The sequence below is a fragment of the Aquarana catesbeiana genome, linkage group LG04 (genome assembly GCF_042186555.1).
Source record: "Aquarana catesbeiana isolate 2022-GZ linkage group LG04, ASM4218655v1, whole genome shotgun sequence".
In the NCBI taxonomy this organism is placed as follows: domain Eukaryota; kingdom Metazoa; phylum Chordata; class Amphibia; order Anura; family Ranidae; genus Aquarana; species Aquarana catesbeiana.
Window position 1 is genome coordinate 267096103 of NC_133327.1, and position 12670 is coordinate 267108772.

The following is a 12670-nucleotide window of genomic DNA, read 5'->3' on the forward strand; positions in this document are numbered from 1 at the left end:
TTTCTCTGATGCAGGCTCCAGTATTTCCTGTGTCTATTTTCTATACGAACTTCTGCACATTATTCATCTATTGTGGCTGTCAAATTATGATATTCATTTTAAAATAGGAATGCATACGGTAGTTCATTTACCCAGCAATAACCAATCGGTTAACTGGAATCCTATCAACCAGTGGTCCCTTGGCAAACTACTACATCCAGCATGTCTACACATTGCTAATTCTAAATTCACATACTCTGATCCAGAACTATCATGCAGGGTTTGAAAATGTAAGACTTATCCTGCAGCCAAAACCCAGGCAGAGCAATATCACACTTATACCTTTTGGGGCTTTATCCTGCTGGCAGACAAATTTATAGCAATGCAAAGAGATAAAGATGGAGGCAAATACGGAGTGGGATGATTTCTATTCCTACCGGGAGACAGCTGTTTATAGCTCCTATTTGATGTAAACATATGTTCTGGCATTTTCAAGGTAAAAGACAAAGTATCAAAGTAACTCATGGTGTAATGAAAAATAACTAAAAGCCTTTCAATTCATTTTACCAAGAGATATACTTTTAAATTGAAAATCAATGCCAGTGGCAGCTAAGGACCAAGTACCTTGTCTGCTTCATTAATTCATGATTTTGTTGCAGAAAAGAATTTAATTTATTACATGTGTGTTTAAACTCTGTCACAACTCCGTTTCAAATTACAGCAGCTAAAAATTGGAGCCAGATACTCTATATTACCAAAAGTACTGGGACACCTGCCTTTAAACGCACTTGCTTCAGCCCCGGAAGATTCTATCCCCTTCCTGACCAGAGCACTTTTTGCGATACGGCCCTGCTTCACTTTAACTGACAATTGCGCGGTCGTGCGAAGTTGTACCCAAACAAAATTGACATCCTTTTTTTCCCACAAATAGAGCTTTCTTTTGGTGGTATTTGATCATCTCTGCGGTTTTTATTTTTTGCGCTAATAACAAAAAAAAGAGCGACAATTTAGAAAAAAAGCATTATTTTTTACATTTTGCTATAATAAATATCCCCCAAAAATATATTAAAAAAAACAATTTTATTTCCTCAGTTTAGGCCGATATGTATTCTTCTACATATTTTTGGTAAAAAAAAAATCACAATAGGTGTATATTGATTGGTTTGCACAAAAGTTATAGTGTCTACAAAATAGGGGATAGATTTATAGCATTTTTATTATAAAGGGGCGATCAAGGGGTTAATTGTGTTCCCTAGTGTGTGTTCTAACTGAAGGGGGGAGGGACCTGACTAGGGGAGATGACAGATCGCTGTTCATACTTTGTATGAACAGACGATCTGTTACTTCTCCCCTCAGAGAACCGGGATCTCTGTGTTTACACACAGAGATCCCCGTTCTCACCATGTTACGAGTGATCGCGGGATGACCGCCGGGCACTCGCATCAGCTCGCATCGTGCATGCCCCTTGTGGCCGCCTTTGGAACCGACATAACATAACTGCGATTCGCCTGCCTGTGCCATTCTGCCGCAGTACAACTGCGGCGGTTGGTCGGAAAGCGGTCAGTGGCATCCCAGTCTTAGTCTGTAGGGTTAAATATTGGGTTGGCCCACCCTTTGCAGCTATAACAGCTTCAACTCCTCTGGGAAGACTGTCCACAAGGTTTAGGAGTGTGTCTATGGGAATGTTTGACCATTCTTCCAGAAGGGCATTTGTGAGATCAGGCACTGATGTGGACAAGAAGGCCTGGCTTGCAGTGTCCGCTCTAATTCATCCCAAAGGTGTTCTATCGGGTTGAGGTCAGGACTTTGTGCAGGCCAGTCAAGTTCCTCCACCCCAAACTTGCGCATTCATGTCTTTATGGACCTTGCTTTGTGCAGTCATGTTGGAACAGGAAGAGGCCATCCCCGAACTGTTCCCACAAAGTTGGGAGCATGAAATTGTCCAAAATGTCTTGGTATGCTGATGCCTTAAAGAGGTTATAAACCCGATAAAAAAAAAACAAAAAAAACCTGTAAGACAAAGGTGATGCATACTAGCTCATTATGAAATACTTACCTTAGAACGAAGCCCTGTAGCGGCGCCCGCACACCGCTGTGACAGCTGACATCTTCTCCGGTGTTTCTTCCGGGTTCGCGGGCTCCGGCACTGTGATTGGCTGGAGCCGCGATGACGAGCCGCCGGTCACGGCACAGGGCCCTGAAGAAATGGCAAGGGCAGCCGTTCCTTCAGAGCGCATGTGCCAATAACGTCATCGGCGGTGTATATAGTAAATATCTCCTAAACGGTGCAAGTTTACGAGATATTTACAGTACCTACAGGTAAGCCTTACTATAGGCTTACCTGTAGGTACAGTTAAACAAGAATACTTTACTTCCTCTTTAAGAGTTCCCTTCACTGGAACTAAGGGGCCAATCTCAACCCCTGAAACACAACCCCACTCCATAATCCCCCTTTCACCAAATGATTTGGACCAGTGCACAAAGCAAGATCCATAAAGATGTGGATGAGCAAGTTTGGGGTGGAGGAACTTGACTAGCCCACACAGAGTCCTGATCTCAACCTGATCGAACATCTTTGGGATGAATTAGAACCGAGACTGCAAACCAGGCCTTCTCATCCACATCATGACCTCACAAATGTGCTTTTGGAAAAATAGTCAAACATTCCCATAGACACACTCCTAAACCTTGTGGACAGCCTTCCCAAAAGAGTTGAAGCTGTTATAGCTGCAAAGGGTGGACCAACTCAATATTGAACCCTACAGGCTAACCCTGGGATGCCATTAAAGGTCACGTGCGTGTAAAGGCAGGCGTCCCAATACTTTTGGTAATATAGTGTATCTAGTAAAGCAGACTACAGTGTCAGCTTGAGTTTATATAGTATCACACAAACACACATTGCACACCTATAAAAGTCAAAGCCTCCCAATTTTGGAGCTCCGTGATGTCAGCATGGGTTTTTATAACACCAAAGAAGGCTTATTATTATTATACAGGATTTATACAGTGCCGACAGTTTACGCAGCGCTTTACAACATAAGGGCAGACAGTACAATTACAATATAGTTTAATACAGTAGGAATTAGAGAGCCCTGCTCATTAGAGCTTACAATCTAATGCCGCGTACACACGTTCAGATTTTCCGACGGAAAATGTTTGATGGGAGCTTGTTGTCGGAAATTCCGACCATGTGTAGGCTCCATTGGACATTTTTCATCGGAATTTCCGCCACACAAAATTTGAGATCTGGATCTCAAATTTTCCAACAACAAAATCCATTGTCGTAAATTCCGATCGTGTGTACACAATTCCGATGTACAAAGTTCCACGGAATTGAAGTTCCGCACTGGCTATTGAACTTCATTTTTCTCGGCTCGTCATACATGTTGTACGTCACTGCGTTCTTGACGTTCGGAAATTCCGACAACTTTGTGTGACCGTGTGTATGCAAGACAAGTTTGAGCCAACATCCGTCGAAAAAAATCCATAGATTTTGTTGTCGGAATGTACGATCGTGTGTACGCGGCATTGAAGGGAGGGTCAAGAGATACAAAAGGTAATAACTGTGGAGCATAATGGAGAAAATAAATGTACAGTTGTTAGGTGGGGGCTGGATAGGTCTCTCTGAAGAGATGAGTTTTCAGGGATCATCTGAAAGTGGACATAGTAGGACAAGGGTCAGCAAGCTTTTTCCACTTAAGGACCGGATTCAATGTATGTGAATACATGGAGGGCCGCATTCCTCTGCTAATAAATGAAGATAATAATCTGGACCCCTTTACATGACACAGCCCGTCTGCCTATTACACAGCCCCCCCCCCCCATGTTATGCTTTAAAATTGCGCACACTCGTGGAATAGCAACAAACTACGGTACTTAAAAATCTCCATAGGCAACGCTTTAAACATTTCTACAGGCTACCAGTTTAGAGTTATGCCCTGTATGCACGGTCGGATTTTCCGACGGAAAATGTCTGATAGTTGTCGGAAATTCCGACCGTGTGTAGGCTCCATCACAAATTTTCCATCGGAATTTCCGACACACAAAGTTTGAGAGCTTGCTATAAAATTTTCCGACAACAAAATCTGTTGTCGGAAATTCCGATCGTGTATACACAAATCCGACAGACAAACTGCCACGCATGCTCAGAATAAATTAAGAGACAAAAGCTATTGGCTACTGCCCCGTTTATAGTCCCAACGTACGTTTTTTATGTCACTGCGTTCAGAACGATCGGGTTTTCCGACAACTTTGTGTGACCGTGTGTATGCAAGACAAGTTTGAACCAACATCCATGGATTTTGTTGTTGGAATGTCCGATCAATGTCCGACCGTGTGTACAGGGCATTACAGTGGAAGTCTTATGCTAGAATTATTGCTCTCCATCTAACGATCACGGCGATACTCACACGTGTGGTTTGAACACTTTTTACATTTGCAGTCGTGACTTACATATGCGTTCGCTTCTGTGCGCAAGCACGGAGGGATGGGGTGCTTTAAATTTTTTTTTTTATTACATTTTTTTTTTTTTACACTGTCCCTTAAAAAAAAAATTCTGATCACTTTTATTGCTGTCAGAAGGGATGTAAACATCCCTTCTGACAGTAATAGGCAGTGACAGGTACTCTTTATGGAGGGACCTGGGGTCTATAAGACCCCAAATCCCTCCTTTGCACTTAAAAGCATTCAAAACGCCAAGTTTGGCTGTTTTGAAACATTGCTTCTGGGTTACTAGATCCGAGACCCGATCTAAGCCAGCTGGTTGTTCGGGCCTAATTTAAAGGAAAAGTTCACATTTAAAGTGGTTATACACCTTGTACAACCACTTTTACCTACAGGTAAGCCTATATCAAGGCTTACCTGTAGGTGCTTGAAATATCTCCTAAACCTCCACGGTTTAGGAGATATTTACAAAAAAGCCAAGCGTCGATGACTACGGTGCATGCGCACTTTAGAAAGGGCACATCGTGCTGTTTCTAATAGGGTTCATGCCGTGACTGATGGCTCCCGCGTGCATGCGCGGGAGTAACGTCACGCGACTCCAGACAGTCACAGAGCCGGAGTTCGCAGCCCCGGAAGGAAGAGGGATGAAGATGGATGCTTGCTACTAGTGCGGACAGCAGTGACATTGCAGGCTTCGGTTTCAGGTAAGTGACACATAATGGGCTACTATGCGATGCAGGTAAATAAAGAGGAAGTAAAACTCACCAGGGTTTACTTCCTCTTTAAAAAATAATACATGCACATATTTGTGCAGAGCAAAAAATGTGCATGTATTATTTTTTACTGCAGGAGCCTGAAAAGCATTGCACCCACGATAAGTAAATCACAGGTGCAATGTGGGCTCCTGAAGACATGTCTTCTAGCTTTCAGCCCATACCTGTGTGGGCAGTGCCCCTCCATTTTTGAAAAGGGACAGCAAGTATGGGAGAAGAACCCCTGCCCGCTATCTTGGGGATGGGAGAAGAGGAGGCAGGAGCTGGTATATGTTACATGTTCCACTCTAAATACCAGTGGAACATGTCATATGTTCCAAAGGTGAACTTGGCCTTTAATTTCTCTAATAAAAGTAGTGAAAGCAACTGAATTATGTGCTCATAGAGAAAAGTTATAAACAGGCGGTAAAACGTGGATGCATTAGTTTCCTTTTTTTGGCTTTTTTGTCCGGTATTTTCACTTGGTGATTTGACCAGTAATACACCTCCTGTATTAGAGTGCCCCCACTCTAGATGAAGGAGCAACAGAGACACCTGTGGACATTAGCATTTTAAGTCTGGGGAGAGGGAAAGGGTAAAATCTACTAGCAAATTTAGATGCACTAAACAAATTAAAGCCAAACTCCAGATAACACTTTTTAAGCAGTACAGTAACCTTTTTATTAGTTTTGGGATAACGGTTTAATAAAAATAAATAAAAGCTGGCCATTGTAAGCACCCAGTGGCGGAACTCCCGCCATAGCGACCCACGCAGGCGCTATGGGGCCTGGGGAGGATGAGGAATGCATACTGTACTTGCCAACTTTTTTTTTTTTTCCTAGAGATCCGTGGCATTGGTCATTTCTGTCTCCTTTGCCATTTTACAGAAGACCAGTTAAGAAAGAACCAAGAGGCAGAGCCCGGGTGGCAATTAAAGCGGCTGCAATAGAAATGGAGCTCCATTTCTATTGGCCGCTTTCTTGCCACCCAGGCTCCGCCTCCTGGTTCTGTAAAAGGCGCGGAGATGAGCACAGTGAGTCCTGAGCAGCGCCGAGGCCCGATGGAGAGTCCTGGGTCCTGGCGCCGTGCTATCCCTGTCTGACTGAGACTCTGCTGTCTCTCTCACTGAATGCCTCCTATCACATCGTACAGCCCGGAGAGTCAGTGACAGTTTGAGCAAGTAACTCTCTGGGCGGCTGCACGCCCAGGTGCATGAATGGGGGGGATACTCCGTGGGGTGAATTGTCCTGGGGGTTCTGTACTACTGGGGGGGGTGAATTGTCCTGGGGGGGTCTGTCCTCCGGGGGGGTGAATTGTCCTGGGGGGTCTGTACTCCTGGGGGGTGAATAGTCCTGGAGGGGTGAATTCTCCTGGGGGGTCTGTACTCCTGGGGGGTGAATTGTCCTGGGGGGTCTGTACTCCTGGAGGGGGTCTGTACAGATGGAGGGGGTTGAGTTGTCCTGGGGGGTCTGTACAGATGGGGCTGGTTTGTCCAGGGGGGTCTGTACTGATAGAGGAGGGTCTATACTGATTGAGGAAGGTCTGTACTGAGGGAGGACTATGGGGGAGGGGGGTAACGCCATGTTTTTCCGCACCGGGTGACACCAACCCTAGTGACGTCACTGGTAACTGGGGACAGCTGATGTAAGGAGGGACTCTACTGGGAATGCCTGATGTAAGGAGGGACTCTACTGGGGGCACCTGATGTAAGGAGGGACTCTATTGGGGGCACCTGATGTAAGGAGGGACTCGGCTGGGAATGCCTGATATAAGGATGGACTCTGCTGGGGACACCTGATGGCATCTGGTGGCAGGGGACGTGGCAAGTGACACACTCGGGGCTCCCACTGATTCTGCATTATGGTGAGTTGAACTTTATATTACAATGTAATAATAGAAATAATGAGCTTTAATCATCCTGACACTATAACAACCATGGTGCCATGATGATTGAAGCGCTAACACCATGTATTTGGAGTATCTTTATCTGTTGATTGTTAAACTTTCTGGAATACATATATTGCTATTGTGGTGTAGGATCTGGGCCTGTTGTCCCTCCATCCCTCTCTTTCCTTCTCTCTCCTTCCCTACCTATCTTTCTTTCTTTCTTTCCTTCCTTCCTTCATTCCTCCATCCCTCGTTCATCTCAGACTCGAACCACACCCCCTTTGAGCCACGCCCTTTAAGCCACGCCCACTATTTAATTTATGCTCTGCCATTTTTTTTTTGGGGGGGGGCATACAACATTTTGCTATGGGGCTATGTGATTTCTAGTTAGCCCCTGTAAGCACCCCTTTCGGTTTTAAATGGTTTACCCCTCTAACTGCTATATCTGCAGGACAGCTTGTTCTGTTAAAAAAAACAACAGACTTACTGTCAAGATAACCTGGTGAAAAATAGAATAAAGAAAGCCCAAAAAAGAAAACAAATGCAGCCATCACAAATGAGAAGTGGTAAGCTGCAATAAAATAAATGTTTGCCTTTGGGTTTAATGCAGCCAAAATGTACATAGGTAAAAGTAAAAACAACATTCCATTTATTTAGCAGATAATGCTAAACACAATGGCACTTCACAGTGCACCTATCAGTGGCAATTCATTGAAGATGTCTAGTTTGTGACATTTTAAAGCTTACTTCTAATAATTGGAGAATGAGATGGGAGGCATTACAACATAATACAGAGAGAGAGCGTGTAATCATTTTAGTTGCTTCAAATCAACTGAGTTCTTTCAAGATAAATAATTATCTTTAATTGTTGTTTGTGGAAAACTGAATTCTGGGCAAAGCGGTAAATACACTGTTGAAATACACAAATGGAAGTGGTTGGAAAGTTACTGAATCCCCTCTGTTATAGCAAGCTATATTGTACAGTGTATGTGTTTTTTTTTTTTTTTTTAAATGATTCAGCTAAATACCTTATGCTGTGCAGTCATGTGACCTCCTGCCACTCTCCTTCCCCGATCTGAGGACTACAGTGAAAGGGGCTGTGATTCCCCACTTATGTCAGCTGGGAGGTCACATGACCGCACAGCGATGCTGTGAAATAAAGGTATTTATCTGCATATTAAAAAAAAAACAAGCAGGGATTCCAGTAATTATTTTCAGTAACTTTACAAACACACGGAATAGCAGTAGCAGGAGGGGAGGCAGCAGATCAGCACTCACATCACAAACTATGGGGCTGGCAGACGGGGGGAGGGAGAGACTGACCACACAGCAGGATGATGGAGGCATGTAAACTGACCACAGTACATTGGATCAGCAGCCATGATTATCATGGTCAGTGCTGCTAAGGGGACACAGGAACATGCAGGATCAACCAGGTATTTTACACCATAGAATGGAACAAATGACACTGCAGAAGCACTGTGCTGTATATCGTGCTTTAAAGGAACAGGATATTTTTTTTTTGTTTAGGTTTAAAACTGCTTTAAGCAACATGCCTAAGTCACACACCCCCAGCCCAAATATGTGATTGGACAGTGAAGGAGCAGCAACTGATAAAGTCATCACTTTGCTCTCTTCTCCAGTCATTATGTTCCTATTATGTGCACAGTGCATGCATACCTGATTGATCCTAAGTACTGTTCTTCCCTAACCCAGTCTGAATGCTCCTGGACGGGGGATTACAAAGGGCTAAAATACAGACAAATTCAGGCATTTCAACTCTAATAATATAACATTTACAGTGATTGGAGAGAAGGTGCCAAAAATATTTAGCCATTGACTTCATGGTTCTTCTTATGGCTATACAGCATATACTGTATGTACAGTGCCTAGAAAAAGTATTTACATTTTCCACATTTTGTTATGTTACAAACAAAAACCTAAATGTATTTTATTGGGATTTTATGTGATAGACCAAAACAAAGTGGCACATAATTGTGAAGAGGAAGGAAAATGATAAATGATTTTCAAATTTTTTTACGAATAAATATGTGGAAAGTGTGGTATGCACTTGTATTCAGCCCCCCGAGTCAATACTTTTCACTGCATTTACAGCTGCAAGTCTGCAAGTCCTTTTTGGTATGTCTCTACCAGCTTTGCACATCTAGAGAGTGACATTTTTGCCTATTCTTCTATGCAAAATAGCTCAAGCTCTGTCAGAGTCTTGCCACAGATTCTCTTTTGGATTTAGGTCTGGACTTTGACTAGGCCATTCTAACAGATGAATATGCTTTGATCTAAACCACTCCATTGTAGCTCTGGCTGGATGTTTAGGGTCGTTGTCCTGCTGGAAGGTGAACCTCCGCCCCAGTCTCAAGTCTTTTGCGGACTCTAACAGGTTTTCTTCTAAGATTGCCCTGTATTTGGCTATATTCATCTTCCCATCAACTCTGACCAGCTTCCCTGTCCCTGCTGAACATAATCTGCCCCCACCATATTTTACAGTGGGGAATGTTATGTTCAAGGTGATGTGTAATGTTAGTTTTCCACCACACATAGCATTTTGCTTTTAGGCCAAAAAGTTCATTTTTTGGTCTCATCTGACCAGAGCACCTTCTTCCACATATTTGCTGTGTCCCCTACATGGTTTCTCGCAAACTGCAAACGGGACTTCTTATGGCTTTCTTTCAACAATGGCTTTCTTCTTGCCGCTCTTCAATAAAGGCCAGATTTGTGGAGTGCACGACTAATAGTTGTCCTGTGGACAGATTCTCCCACCTGAGCTGTGGATCTCTGCAGATCCTTCAGAGTTACTATGGGCCTCTTGGCTGCTTCTCTGATTAATGCTCTCCTTGCCCAGCCTGTCAGTTTAGGTGGACAGTGATGTCTTGGTAAGTTTTCAGTTGTGCCATACTCTTTCCATTTTCGGATGATGGATTGAACAGTGCTCTGTGAGATGTTCAAAGCTTGGGATATTTTTTAAAAACCTAACCCTGTTTTAAATGTATCCACAACTTTATCCTTGACTTGTCTTGAGTGTTTCTTGGCCTTCATGATGCTGTTTGTTCACTAAGGTTCTCTAACAAACCTCTGAGGGCTTCACAGAACAGCTGTATTTATATTGAGATAAAATTACACACAGGTGGACTCTATTTACTAATTAGGTGACTTCTGAAGGCAATTGGTTCCACTAGATTTTAGTTATGGGTATCAGAGTAAAGGGGGCTGATTACAAATGCACGCCACACTTATTAGATATTTATTTGTAAAAAATTGGAAAACCGTTTATCATTTTTCTTCCACTTCACAATTATGTGCCACTTTGTTCTGATCGATCACATAAAATCCCAATAAAATAAATTTAAGTTTTTGGTTGCAACATCACAAAATGTGGAAAATTTCAAGGGGAATGAATGAATCAAGGTGCTGTATATATGTGTGCATAAGGGTGATGTAATTTGTGAATTTGTGGTATTACTTTTAGAAATCATTATATGTGTTATAGTAAATTAGCTGTTCCTTAAAGTGTGAGAATAGACAAGAACCTTTACAAGCATCATAATATCACTCTAAAGAGATTTGTGCTATGTATGCTCAACTTTGTGTTATTGGCAGTAATATTAAAGTTTGAGGTCTGGTACACTCAGTATCTCTTGTCAAAATCAATAAAAGACTATTCATTTACACTACCTATCAGAAGTGACATCTGCCACCTTCACTGTGGCAATAACAGGGCAGTTATTGGTATCCGTCCAAGGGGAATTCAGAGTTAACTTAGAAAAAGACAAGGCCGCAGGGTCACTCTGGACTTTTATATTGTTCCTTTAGAGGAGGTGAGAGTAATGTCAAATAAAAGAAGACTGAATTCTCTTTCTCAAATTCCTTCTTTGTTATTTTGTTTTACTTTTAAACTTTCTTCTACCTTTTCTGCATGGCCTGTCTTACTTTTACAATTGTATTATCTTTTGTTTCCTTTATTTAAGTATACTTTATAACTTTTTTACTAGCAAGGATTTCATCTTACCTTATAAAACAGAATAGCCCTAGCTTTATTCTCCTGCACTTACTTCTATATCAGGCTTGTTGTTTGGTTTCCGCTATCTCATCTGAATTTCTTATTTCTCTGTCTTCCTCTGTATCCCCATTAATGCGCTCAGCATTCACCTTCTCTCTCTGACAACCTACATTTCTTGCTTTGACTTTCCAGCCCCCTCCTCAATCATTATTCTTCTCTGTTTCTTCTTCCTTCCCTATAATGTCATACAAAGCCCTGGGCAGACTCACAAGCTGACATGCCCCAACCTCTCCCAGACTGGACTCTATGGTTAGGACATTAAGCTAATGGTCATTGATCTAGTGAGAGTTTAGTGTGTTCTGAATGTCAATGTGTTGTGTTTGCAAAGTGATTGCTTGAGCAGACCAGTATTGTGTTGTTCCCTGTACAGGGTTTGGATTACATTTTGCCTGCAAGAAACAGTATTAGAATATAACATTATTTTATGTATGAAAAGCTGAGTGTTTCTGAGTAGTATATACAGATCTGAAAAATACAAAAGCAATATGCAGGAACAGAATAATAGATAAACAGCTTTTGATAGTGAGTTCTTTTGCAGTAAGACAATGCTTTTATGATGGGGATATAATGTAATACAAGCTTCCCTTTTGACATATAATAAGGATTGCTTGTTCAGGATAATACTGTCACTCTGTACATAGACCTCACTTTTTCATCCACTCTTCTGCATACGGAGCAGTCTGTACTGCGATGAACAAAGGAGGTGTGTGACGAGTGCCCTGGAGGATGGGTTCATTAAAAGCTTCAAGATTACATAAGCTTCATTTCAATTACTAGGATTTAAAATGTAAAGAACAATCTGAGGATTAAACCTGCCAAATAGCTATCTCTAAGTGTGGAGGAAAATAAATCTTCAAGTATATGCCTAAAATCCTCCGCCTCCTCTCACCCCTGGTGAAAATGTAATTCCTTAGTTACTCATCATGCATTTCGACTTTATGATGACTTTAACCTTGTACTGACAGCGGGACAAACTGAAACTCTTCTGCTATAGAATTATTTGTGGAATGGGCTGAATTTTCATCTCCTAATGCTTCTTACTGTAATATTATTTCACAGGTACATTAAAATAATTAATAAGCATTTGGTTACATCAGATAAAGCCTGCATAACCCTTTTACCACATTTTTCTTTTCATAGTGTCCTTCACAATTACATGCTCTGGAGACTTGTTGTGGTACTGAGTGAACATCTCTCCACTCCTTTCCGAGATGCCCTTCATGAGCTGTCTAAAGAGATGGAGGGTGCAGAAAAACAGCTAGAGCTGGTGAAAGTATGCCTTACTCAAGCCAATAAACATTTTGGAATGGCGCTAGGAGCCCTCTTTGTAGAAGAGTATTTCTCCTCAAACAGCAAGGCAAAGGTAGGAAAAAAATGCATGCTGTGCCAATTTGGTACTTTATTTTGGCACCGACTACTATGAAAAAATATGAATTTTATGTATCTGCTGATATCAGTCTATAAATTGTTAGCAACCCAAGATATGAATCAATTTCTATGCTATGTTATACTAGAGATGAGCCCGATATTCGTT

General features: G+C 42.1%; 1 protein-coding gene across 2 annotated transcripts in view; it reads left to right on the forward strand.

Annotated features, from left to right (window-relative positions):
- The window catches only part of ECEL1 (endothelin converting enzyme like 1), a 178124-nt gene that overhangs the window by 111932 nt on the left and 53522 nt on the right, over positions 1–12670 (forward strand). For both annotated transcript variants that reach the window (XM_073626476.1, XM_073626477.1), the window contains exon 7: positions 12277–12499. In XM_073626476.1, the coding sequence (XP_073482577.1) occupies positions 12277–12499 (223 nt within the window). The remainder of the gene's footprint in view (positions 1–12276; positions 12500–12670) is intronic.